The sequence below is a fragment of the Esox lucius genome, chromosome 11, assembly GCF_011004845.1.
Source record: "Esox lucius isolate fEsoLuc1 chromosome 11, fEsoLuc1.pri, whole genome shotgun sequence".
In the NCBI taxonomy this organism is placed as follows: domain Eukaryota; kingdom Metazoa; phylum Chordata; class Actinopteri; order Esociformes; family Esocidae; genus Esox; species Esox lucius.
Window position 1 is genome coordinate 42,454,112 of NC_047579.1, and position 12,909 is coordinate 42,467,020.

General features: G+C 43.3%; 1 protein-coding gene across 3 annotated transcripts in view; it reads right to left on the reverse strand.

Moving 5' to 3' along the window:
- The window catches only part of si:ch211-210g13.5 (inactive phospholipase C-like protein 2), a 94,701-nt gene that overhangs the window by 32,073 nt on the left and 49,719 nt on the right, over window positions 1–12,909 (reverse strand). For all 3 annotated transcript variants that reach the window (XM_020051140.3, XM_020051141.3, XM_020051142.3), the window contains exon 2: window positions 9,971–12,457. In XM_020051140.3, the coding sequence (XP_019906699.3) occupies window positions 9,971–12,457 (2,487 nt within the window). The remainder of the gene's footprint in view (window positions 1–9,970; window positions 12,458–12,909) is intronic.

Consider the following 12,909-nt stretch of genomic DNA (forward strand, 5'->3'; position numbering starts at 1 on the left):
CATATTGGCAAATGCCTCCAGTTCATGCAAAGTATTTGGTGGTCTTGCATGAACCGCACATTTGAGATCTCCCCAGAGTGTCTCGATGATATTAAGGTCAGGAGACTGTGATGGCCACTGGAGGGTCAACTTGGCCTTGTGCTTAGGGTCATTGTCGTGCTGGAAAGTCCAAGAGCGTCCCATGCGCAGTTTTCGTGCAGAAGAATGCAAATTCTATGCCAGTATATTCTGATAACATGCTGTATTCATCTTGCCATACATTTTGACAACATTCACCGTGCCTTTAGAGCTCACACACCAAAACATCAGTGAGCCACCACCATGCTTCACAGTGGTGACGGTATTCTGTTCACTATAGGCCTTGTTGACCCCTCTTTAAACATAGTGCTTATGGTTGTGACCATGAAGCTCTATTTTGGTTTCATCACTCCAAATTACAGTGTGCCGTGAGGCGTGTCAAGGTGTTGTCGAGCATATTATAACCAGGCTTTTTTGTGGCGTTGGCGCAGTAAAGGCTTCTTTCTGGAAACTCGACCATGCAGCTAATTTTTGTTCAAGTATCGTCCTATTGTGCTCCTTGAAACAACCACACTGTCTCTTTCCAGAACAGCCTGTATTTCTCCTGAGGTTACCTGTGGGTTTTTCTTTGTATCCAGAACAATTCTTCTGGCAGTTTTGGTTGAAATCTTTCTTGATCTACCTGACCTTGGCTTGGTATCAAGAGATCCCCGGATATAACATATTTATAAAATTCCTTTGTAAACTTTTGATCAGGGCCATTTGGGTGATTTCTGTTATCATTATGATTTAAAGTGGAGCCAAATAACAGTGTGATAATAAATGGCTTCATATGATCACTAAAATAAAAGACAGTTTTATTTTGCATGATCAGTCATATTTTATAAATCAATGCCAACATTTCTCAATTTCTGTAAATATGCTAGGTAGACTGATCACAGTTTTGTGGAAAATATATTTATTATTATATCCTTATATTTTCAATTTTCTGTTAGAAGGCCTTTGTATTCTGTATGCTTGAAACATTACGTATACTCAACAACTTGTCTTTCCCTGTCAGCAACTCATGATGTCTCTATCTGTGTTCAGGGGCAGTAATGAATGGAATGTCGGCTGAGTAATGCTCCTAGTCTCCATCTATGTGTGGTACACTAGGCCTTGGGCCTAGCAGAAATCACTAGAAGAAGTCCCCCTTTAGGGGGTAATGTCTTAATAGCACCAGCGGGGCTCCTGCTCCTTGTATTATAGAAGTGAACAGAACTCTATTCCTTATGGGGAGGGCTGAGTTAGCAAAACCACCAAGAGTAACATGCCCCTGCTGTTGTGTGTGAGCTTTCACCAAGTTGTCTGGGCAACCGACATTCTATGATTACCTATGTCTCCTGGATCAATGTCTTTATGCAACCTTGCATTCTCTAGGCTACATCATGGCAACAACAATTCTTTGTATGTACATTTTTGCAAGTGCCAATTCCGTCATCTGTACGGTTGGAAGAGAATATTAGCTTGAACCTGAAATGCCATAATCAGAACAACTGTCATGACACAACTCTGTTTCCGTATATACAATTAAACCTGAAATAATTAACTGTTATGCTAATGACTGAAGGAGTTTTTACTTGATAAATTGCGAACATTTTCCATCTTCCACAGTTTGCATAATCTCTTCCATAATGTTAGAATCTACATGTTTAAAACTTATCACTCTACCTCGAAAGGCAGCATCTTGAGCGATATCTTTAAATTGCCACAACAAAATAATCTCGAGTCTCGAGTCTTCTTCTTTATGTGTTGGAAAATGTATGTAAACAAGCCCTAAGTGTTAGTTAACAATAGACAAAAGTGTATTTTTAAAGATGGATTGGGACATGCTGTCCTGGCATGTTTCAACATTGGTGTGGACAGCATGATCTACTGTACCTGGATAAAATGGCTGACTATGTGGTCAATATGGGCATGCTGGTAACTAGCTCGTTCTGGTATGCTGGTCACCAAGCTGGTCCTTGCTGGTCCATTATGGTGAGCTCAGGAATGTCGAACACTTCTTTACAGGGGTCAGGACAACTGTACTGAAAATGGGTTGTATTTTCCTTGGATGAAATGTGGAGGTTTTCTGCTGTTTAGCTTTGATTTTAGTGATTGTTAGTGGGCTGGAAATAGTCAATAAACTGTTTAGATCCATTTGTGTCTGTTTGGCACCAATGTGTAGCCTATCTAAGTGGTCTGACCAACAGTTCTAGCTGTCAAATCTATTCCAATCCCAATACATTTTCCCAGCAAGCTCTATTTCATTATCACTTGTTTCATTATCTGTCTGTAGTTTTGCATGGACATTAATTTATTAATTAATATTATGTTTAATACACCCATTTGATCGAGTTTAGAATGTTTAGGTATTCTAATTTGTTAATCTATCTAACTTTCTAAAGTCCTTCCAAATGCAGATTGCAGTTGAATAAAAGTATTTGCTGTTGGATAAACCTACTTTGTCTGGATTCCAGGAAGTATTAAACAATGAGGGAACTAATGAGGGAAAAACTACGCCTTCAAAGTAACAACTTGCAATTTATGGTCTTAATTAAGGACTCTGGTACATGGTTTAACAGCTTATCCATCAAAACCATAAGACAATCAGTAACCTAGTACTTACTGCATTGGGTCACCGATTCAAACCCTGGATCTTGTGTCCCTGAGCAGGGCTCCTGTATGCCTCTCTGGATCTTTTCAAATGACTGAAATGGTAACATGAATATAGAAGCCGTCCTTCAACACACCAGCATCAGAGTCCAAAACACAGGCTGGTCACTGTCAAAACTTGTCACCAGCATATTGGTCTCTAAGCTGTTCTTATTCAGCAGGGTGAGATATACCTCTACAAAGCTTAATCGATTTCCTGTCAAACACAATGTCATCCTCTGTAAGAAACACAGTGCACTCTGTCATTGTTCAGAGTAGATTACCTGGAAATTGAGTTCTTTCTTTGACATGATTAACCACTCTGTTAATACTCTCTGATGTGTAATAGAATGCATTTCATAATAACATTCCATACATATTATGGGATGTCTGTGAGACATACAGGCATACAGCTGTGCTCATAAGTTTGCATACCCTGGCAGAAATTGAGACATTTTGACATTGATTTAGAAAATATGACTGATCATGCAAAAAACTGTCTTCTATTTAAGGATAGTGATCATATGAAGCCATTTATTATCACATAGTTGTTTGGCTCTTTTTTAAATCATATTGATAACAGAAATCACCCAAATGGCCCTGATCAAAAATTTACATACCCTTGAAAGTTTGTCTGTGTTACAGACACACAAGGTGACACACAGGTGAAAATGGCAATTAAAGGTGAATTTCCCACACCTGTGGCTTTTTAAATTGCAATTAGTGTCTGTGTATAAATAGTCAGTGAGTTTGTTAGCGCTCAAGTGGGTGCACTGAGCAGGCTAGACACTGAGCCATGGGGAGCAGAAAATAACTTTCAAAAGACCTGGTTACAATATGCCCAACAACACCTTGGCACGCCTTACAACTTCTGGTATACTGTAATTTGGAGTGACGAGACCAAAGTAGAGCTTTATGGTCACAACCATAAGCGCTATGTTTGGAGAGGGGTCAACAAGGCCTATAGTGAATAGAATACCATCCCCACTGTGAAGCATGGTAGTGGCTCACTGATGTTTTGGGGGTGTGTGAGCTCTAAAGGCACAGTGAATCTGGTGAAAATGTATGGCAAGATGAATGCAGCACGTTAGCAGAAAATACTGGCAGACAATTTGCATTCTTCTGCACGAAAGCTGCGCATGGGACGCTCTTGGACTTTCCAGCATGACAATGACCCTAAGCACAAGGCCAAGATGACCCTCCAGTGGTTACAGCAGAAAGAGGTGAAGGTTCTGGAGTGGCCATCACAGTCTCCTTACCTTAATATCATCAAGCCACTCTTTTGCCAAGACGAATGGGCAGTTATACCACCTGCAAGAATTCGGGGCCTCAAAGACAACGATTACAAAAGACTGCACGCTGTCATTGATGCTAAAGGGGGCTATACACAGTATTAAGAACTAAGGGTATGCAGACTTCTGAACAGGGGTCAGTTAATTTTTATCTTTATTGACATGTTTTGTTTTACGATTATGCCAGTTGAATGTGAATCCAATAAGAAATAAAAGATGTGTTTTGCCTGCTCACTCATGTTTTCTTTACAAATGTTACATAAATGATCAATTCTCCAAGGGTATGCAAACTTTTGAGCACAACTGTAGTTGCATGTCCTGTTATGGAAACCTGAGAATGTCCTCAGGTATAGGTGTGGTTTATTTATGCAATTCTTTCTAATTACTGTATACCCACAAAACATGCATTTGTGGAGAGGACTGGAAGTCTATTGCTGTCTTTATTCTGTCCTGTCTATGTTGCCAGCTGCCAGCTCTGGAATTATTTGGCTCTAAGGTTTTCTGGGCCCCGTGAACTCCCTGTCCTCCTAGACCCGGCACCGAAACACCCACCCTCTTAAATGAAATCATCTTAATCATAATAATGTCCCTGACCTCTCTCCAGGGAATGGAGACACCATCAACAGTCAAGATCATTTATTTAGATTGGAAACTAGCGAAATCCTAAATACCCCTCTATAGTATGCAACAGGCAGGGTTGAACTGAGGAGTGTATGGAGAAAACAGTGAATTGTGACGCCATCCATCTCACATTAAGGAATTTTATCCTGGTCCTCCTGAGGGAGATTTATATTTTATTCAAAGCAGAGGTAAGGATTTATGAGTCGTGATTCTGGGAGTTGCTATTAGGAGAATGCTGACAAACACACAAGCACACACACACACACACACACACACACACACACACAGAAAGAGAAAGCAGTTCAACTTATATACCCGTCACCTCCCAGTAATTCTTATTTAAACACTGTAAATGATTCATAGCTGCTTAACGCACACACACATAAAAATGTCTCACTCTCCTGTCAATAAAAACCAGACAGTCTTGCTTATATAATTTCCATGCATTTCTTAGCTTGGACTGTCATTGTCACTGGCTTCTCTATATTCTCTATAAAGATTATTTTCAACATTATGTAATCACAACTTCTGACTCACAGCACAGCTTTCAATTAGGACGACTGGCTGGAGCTGTGTCAACACTTTTTAGGCTTTTTTTTATTTATTAGTGAGTGAATAATGTTTTTTTTCAAAGCCAAGTCTTTACCGGCATATACTACATCCTCTGATTTTCCTGTAAATGACCGTAGGCTTATCACATCTGTATACACGCTATAATTTAACGGCAAAACCCCAAATTACAGTATTACTATTTCCATCCTGGAACACAACATCTACTCTGTTAGCAAACCTGGGGAAAAAGATGCCCATTCAAGATCACTGGCATTCATTTCCACAAAAAGAATATGCCAGGGGGATCACTAATCACATTGTCTGCCATTTAATTAGGCCCAGACTGAGGCTGGCTAGCAGCAGTACAGCCCTATGCACCTACCAACCTACAGCTCTACCGTAATGTTAATGATGAAGACGGCTTTGAGGCTAACAATGTCAAGCCTGGATTGTAGACAGGGCTAAAAGCCTCTGAAAGGATTACCTTACCTGGAATTCGGGAGTGAATCAAGTTCATATTTGGGGCAGTGATTTCAAAACAAAGTATCCGAGAGCTGGGAAAGTAGGTAGCTATACGTAACCCCGTCTCCTGCGTTCGCTGACAAACACAACATCTATCATTCATATTTTTGTCACGTCTCTTGTTTACCAGTATAAGAGGACATTCTTAAGAGCTTGAAGGGATCTTTTTCAAATTGCTGCCAATCTACTGCATGACAAGGAATCATCATAATAAGCACTGCTAGAAATCCCCCCGGAGACCAAGCTGTGGGTGTGCACTGCAGTTATCCTTTGTGTGAAGTATGACTATCATCTCAAGCCTTGAGAAAACATATTTTCATTTCCACTGTTCATAACAAACTAACATTGGAGAAATATTAATTAAGAAAACTTCCGCTCCTGAAAAAACTGAGCCGGGGAGTTAGGGCAACGGCAGCCTTTTGAGGTACACGGAAATGTCAGATTTACATTCCACACATTTGTGGCCCAAATTACTTCCAGTTGAGATTATTTCAAATAAGACTATTCCTCACAAAAATGAATAAATGACTAGAATGGAGGAAGGAAGATAGGGACAGAAGAGCGAAAGATAGAAAAATGATAAGGAGTTTTTAGGGTGTGTAAAGTATATACTGTAGGGTGTGTAAAGTTTATACTGTAGGGTGTGTAAAGTATATACTGTAGGGTGTGTAAAGTATATAATGTGGGTGTGTAAAATATATACTGTAGGGTGTGTAAAGTATATACTGTAGGGTGTGTATATGGAACATTTCTGTGTACTTTTGTCTAAAATATTGTGGTCGTATACTGAGGGCTGAGATCACAAGTCTGATATTCAAATCTATAATGACATTTTGCAAGCTTGTACATTTAGGTACATACTTGCATGTTTAGTGTTTGCCAGTTTGTTCATATGTAGTTCTTGCTTGCAAGCGATACTTGACAAGCTTGTACAATGAAGTTCGAACACAAGTTGTAATTCTGCAACAAAACATTCGTACAAATTCAACTCAAAATGCAAGAATATTTTATGTTCAGATTTCTAACTAAAGCCTTCACCGACTGAAGTGCATGCGCTGATTTTTCCACTCAGTATAGTTATCCTTATCCCCGTTCACACATAAGCGGCATGCTGTTGTTGAAAGTGGAAGTGCCCCATTGGTAGCCATTGAAAAAATGCTCCCCTCCCCGCTCCTTGAAGCAGGATGACAGATGGGGGGAAAAAAGAGGAGTGTTAAAATCAGAGCCAATCAGAGCACAGTTGAAAACCATTAGGAAAGCTTGTAGGAGGTACTACTATCCTGAATAGTCCTAACCCTACACCAACATGTCAAACACACAGCTAATTTTACTATTACAGGAAGAGGAAGAAATCTATAATGTCACCCACAAGGTCTATCGAGACAATATAAGAAAACATATAACATGGTCAAGGACTGCTCAGACTTTCAGAACTACAGTTGCCTTTAATGTATGTATTAAGTAGTGCTAGCTTTTGCTGTAAAGCAAAACAAAATACCAGCTACTTGCTAGCTGTATTTTAAAGCTGCACTAGGTAGGATTTTCCAGTAAAATTTCGTCCCCTCTAAATATGTTGTGTAAGCTAATGAGGCCCTCTAAGCGTTGTTTAGCAACACAGACAGCTCAGTGCAAGTGGAATGTCAATTCGTAATTCTTGGAGCATGCCACTACTTTCCAGCCAACTCTCGTTCCAGCCAATCTCTTTCGGGGAGGTGGGCCTTCCAGCCAATAGCCTTCTTCAAGGCAGGCCTTCCTCCTTGTCTTATTTTAAGAAAGCACATTTTACCTGGAAGATATACATAGCATAAGTACGCCATAGGGAGCAAACATTGCTTTCTGTAAGAAACTACAGTATAATGGCAGCTAGAGACCAAGATGACAAACTGGCAATTCCTCCCTTGTTTACTTTTTTTTGGAACAAGTGATTCTATTTTTGCCGGACCGCGTAAGTGGAGCTGGCCTAGAAGTGCGACTGTCTCTTACTGACTGACTGACTGACTGACTGACTGACTGACTGACTGAGTCCGTCCGTCTCTGACTGACTACCCTGTGTTAAATAGCGTAGTGGTTAGAGACGGAGGCTAAGAAACAACAAGTCCTGCATTCGACTCCCTGTAACACTTACAACACCTAATGCCTGAGGTTCAGGACAGACCAAAATGTTGCTGGCTATAACCTTATATAGCTACGTAATAGGAAGCCTAAAATAAAACAGTTCTGGTGGATATTAAGATTTGTTCAAAATAGACAAACAGTGCCAAAAGCCATACAGTTAGTAGATGCTGTTTCTGGTGGTGTTAAAATTAATAATAAACGTTACAAAGTTCAACACAATCCGTAATGGCGTCTAGCTACATATTACTAGCTAATAAGCATATAAAACAGCCAGTGGCAAAAGTCATGCAGGTCATAGATACTATTTGTGGTGGAGGTAAACTTAAAAAGAAACGTTACTCAGTTTAACACAATGGTTAATGGTGTCTAACGGAATATTCAAACTTGACGTGATGTTGATGCATGACAATATTATACAATGTCAATATGCTATATTAACAACCCACAAAGTGTCAGCACTGTGGCGTAATGGTTAAAGCCACAGCCTTTCATGTGGTTCGAATCTCGAGAGGGCAGCCACAATCAACACTTTCTATTGCAGGCCCGACTGAAATAGGCTTGCCTGGTTCCTTGTTCATATTATTATTCAGAACTTGATTCTCTATTGGGCATTGCTGCGGAACCGCTTTCTGACCAGTGAGTAATTGCAAAATGCTGTAATTGTTATTCTTTTACTGAAAATCCTACCTAGTGCAGCTTTAAAAACAAATGGCATGCACGCATTTTCATTAATAAACCGTTTCTGCGGGGGCTGTCATGGTCCTCTTGAACTACCAGTAGGCTATAGCAGAGAAATCCGCTCCAATCGCCTGCGTTGTCTTTTAGTGAGTTTCATTTTAATGGACTAAGATAAATTTACCATTTTCCACTGAGGAAAATGGAAATTGTCTCATGAGAAAAATAGGAAATAAATTATTCAGCTGTTCTAGGCCTGAGAAAATAGTAAAAGTGAGGTGTTGAAAAATATAAAGGGTGAGTAAATGATAAATGGAAGAGTAAAATTCCTTATTTTTTTAATTTATTTTGTTGGCTTATAGTGGGCAAAGGAAATGATTAAACACTTTTTTAAACTAACTATCCTATTCAATAATTTATTCATCAAATAACCTTTAACAATTGAAATGTTCAGGGAACCTAGGCATTAAAGGTAGCATACAAGCGTGCGGGTGGTTCTTGTGCGTGCTATGAAATAGAATCCTGCCGGAGTCACAATCCTGCTGGAGTCACAAATATACAAACCTGCAAACAGAAGCTTGCAAGCACGTACCGAAATGTACAAGCTTGAAAGATGTAATTAGAGATTTGAACATCACACTTGCCATCACGTCCCTCAAAATATGACCATGAAATTTTAGACACAAGTGCACAGAAATTTGACCTGTTTAATATTCCATATCTGTAAAGTATATACAGTAGGGTGTGAAAAGTATATACTGTAGGGTGTGTAACGCCTGTACTGTAGGGGGTGTAAACAATATACTGTAGGGCGTGTAAAGGCTATACTGCAGGGTGTGTAAAGTTCCTAACTTCCTCATCACACAGACAGTAACATAAGCTTCATATAATATCCTTCAATCACAGCAATGTGGCCAAAGTATAGTCAAACTGCAATCCTCCATAAACATTGTTTGCATTCAATCTGGGTGTAAAGGGATTAGGGGATTTCATTGCAAACTATAAAGAAACATAAATGGCTCGTCCTTTCTGTTGGGGGATTCGTAAGATTGCTCTCAGAGCCAAACAGACTGCCATCCATTTAAACGTTAACACAATTGATAAACCTTTTAATTGTTTAGCTTCAGCCCCATTATCACTTTATCAGCCCTGCCTTTTACAACATGTCAACGCAGCACAAACAGGAGTGTTGCTCTGTCTGTCAGAGCAACACACAGAGGAGGAGTGGAGAATCGCACCAGAAATATGTTGTTCCTATTAAGAGAGGTGTTAAGGGTACACTGGGGTGCTACAAATTGTGCCACAGTTTCTTCCATTGCTCCGTCACCTCTAATTGGGTTCTCGTTCTACGTCTCACGGAACTATTAAACAGGTTTATTGGATCCCCTTAAGGAAATGCAGACTTGGAGGCAATCACAACTGTTCAATATCTCTGCACTGCTCAATGTGAGTGAATTTCAGATTGAATGTCTGCTTCGGATGAATGCAAATGATTTTACCTGTACATTCTCCCGGAGGTCTGTGGCTTCCCTTAAAGGCTGCGTTGAGGCTCTGAAGAGCTCGTCCACCACCTTGATGCCAGTGGTCTTGGTGGAGGTGTACTCCCGGGCCTTCCGGCCCTTCCTCACCGACAGGCCCCTCTTATGGGCCTTGCCCCCACCCCTCCTGTTGGTGATGGCCACATGCACAAACAGGGTGCAGTTGGGTAGGAACTCTCCCGTCAGGGACTGCAGGGGGACATGTCTGTAGCCCGGCTGAAGACACTCGAACGGGATGGTGTACTGACCGATGAACTCGTCCCCGATGTAGTCATCATCCAGCACGACGAAGCGCAGCGCGGCAAGCTCCGGCAGGTTGATCTGGAAGTCGAAGCTCTCGTCGAAGATGGGGTTGTCCCCGTTCTGAGAGACCGTCTTGGTCCTCTGCTCGGCACAATCGGCCGGGATGCCGTGGATCTCCACGTAAATGTAGGGCTCCACCACGTCCCCCTTAGCAGCTGAGCCACGGGGCTTCGGCAGGTTCTGGCCACTGATCAACTTGATGTGAAGTAGCTGGGCGGACACCCCGGGCAGGGAGTCCCGCGCGTTGGCGCTGAAGTAGGACACCTCCTCTCTCATGATGGCCGGCCGCAACACGTAGCCACAGTTGCCGTTCTGCCGGAACCATCCCAGGTTCAGGTCCATCATCAAGCCCGGGGTCTGGTAGTTCATGGCCACAATCTGGCAACCGCACTTCCAGAAGTCCTGGGGGTTCATGTTGCTGGCGTCGATCCGCATTGGGCTGGGGTACACTCTAGAGAGGAACCTCTTGTTGTAGCACACAAAATCCTCTGGGTACTCGTTAGCGAACCTGTTGGCGTCCACCTCATTAAAAGAGCACATCTCCCAGTACTTCTGTTCTCTCTTGGAGATGTCAAAGTCTCTGAACTGCACTGATTTACAGAGGGAGACCAGGTCAGAGAGTTCCTTACACAGCCTCAGCCGTTTGCTTCCCAGACCATTGAGATGGTCCCTGTCATCCACCCCCACCCTCCTAGACATCTCCAGACCCTCCTCCTCGTCCGTCACCTCGCCCTCCGACTCTGGGTAGTTGGGGGGCAGCTGCTTGCCCTTCAGCAGAATCTTACCCTTAAGTTTGTCTGGAGAGGGTAGGTAATGGTCCTCTGGGTTGGGGGCATCCACATAAAGCTTGTCCCCCAGGATCTTCTTCATGTGCTGGGCCATGACCCTCTGCTGAAGGACACAGCAGTGCGTCACCAGGCAGAGGATCAGGGGATACTCTGAGCTCTCAAATGCATACTGATTTATAATGTCCAAGACCTTGCAGAGGGCAAGCTGAGAAGCAACAGAGCTGCCCACATAGACCACAGGTTCATTGTCAGGCCCATCCCACACAATGACCTCCAGGCTGCGGCAGCCCATCTTCAGGGCCCTGATGTAGCTGCTGATGTCGGAGGAGCCCCAGAAATGGTCCTCCAAGAGGGACGCGTTGTGCGAGGAGTTAATGAAGTAGTGTGACAGCGGCTGGCTCATGTCCTGGCACACCCGCTTGTGCTGGGGATCGAAGACGTGACACTCGGAAGAGAGGAGGTAGTGCGTGAAGCCGTCGATGGAGAGACTCGCCTTCTCCCGTCCCTCAGCAGACGGCTCGTACTTCTGGACGATATCCCGGCACATGTCCTCTGTCACACCCTCCATGCCCTGCTCCACTTCCAAAAACAGCATCAGGTCCTTGCTGACCAGGTACTCTTTGTTGCTAGAGAACTGCACCAGCAAAAAGAAAATCTCTGGTCGCGTGCACAACTCGCAGTAGGCCTCCACAAATGTCTCAGTGTCAATGTCCTCCCCGTACTGGTCTTTGGCCTTCTGGAGCTCCTTAAACTTCAGCTCTATCCGGGACTCCTTCATGCCCGGGTTGAGCCCCTTGATGATCTGAGTGGCCCTGAATAGGTCGATGTGGCCATTCCTCTCCATGTCAGCCAGCTCAAACACTGACCCGATCCAGGAGGTTCTAAGACTGGGCTGGCTGGGCTCAGCCACCACTGTGTGCCTCCCATAGGAGACCAGGTAGCGGAGGCCCATCACCCAGGTGCTGACCACATCAGCAGTACTGGCCACCAGGTCCAGAGACTCATAATTGTCCCCGTAGATGATGGAGAAGGCACACTCATCCGGGAACTGGTCGGACAGGCCATTGCTGCGCAGTACGGGGGTCTTCTTTCCGAGGCGGACCTCCTTGATGCTCTTGATCTCCAACTTGGCCTTCTCCGAGTCCTTTTTGGAGGGCTCCCAGCGGAGCCAGTGCATGTCGGGGTCAAGCAGGAAGTAGCGATTGTACATGCGTGAGTTGGAGCGGACCTTCTTCATCTCACAGCCCTCCATCATGTACGCCATGCAGGCCGCCGTGCTGTTGATTTTACGGTCATTGGGCATGGAGCTGAAAGAGACCGTTTTTTTCTGCCTCACTTGTCGTTGCTTGGAGCCATCCTGTGGGAAGGGACATGAAGAGAGAGAAAGAGAGTAGGTTAGCTACACCTTGTCTTTTCTCGTTCCAAACACATTACATAAAACAGATTGATGAGACAGATATATAACTTTGATTACATGAGCCGGGAGAATAAAATGTTTGGAGACAGAGCAGAGCAGTCCTTTCATCACAACCTGACTGGATGGTTGTGTACACTGTTGACCCGGAGTCTAAACACAGACATCCCATTTGCTGCTGGCTGATGGTTCTGATCTACAGTGCCTCCCTTTAAGCTGTGTTAAACCAGGCGGGCTCTGACAACAGGCATTTGCAACCTGTCACCAGAAGCCCAGTTATGGACGGCATTGTGGGCATCTCAGTTTTCACACAGCCGCTGCCACCTTCCTAACCCCAATCCAATGTTACCTCATTAACACTGGCACTGTACCATGGATCCCGCCATACTGTGGCG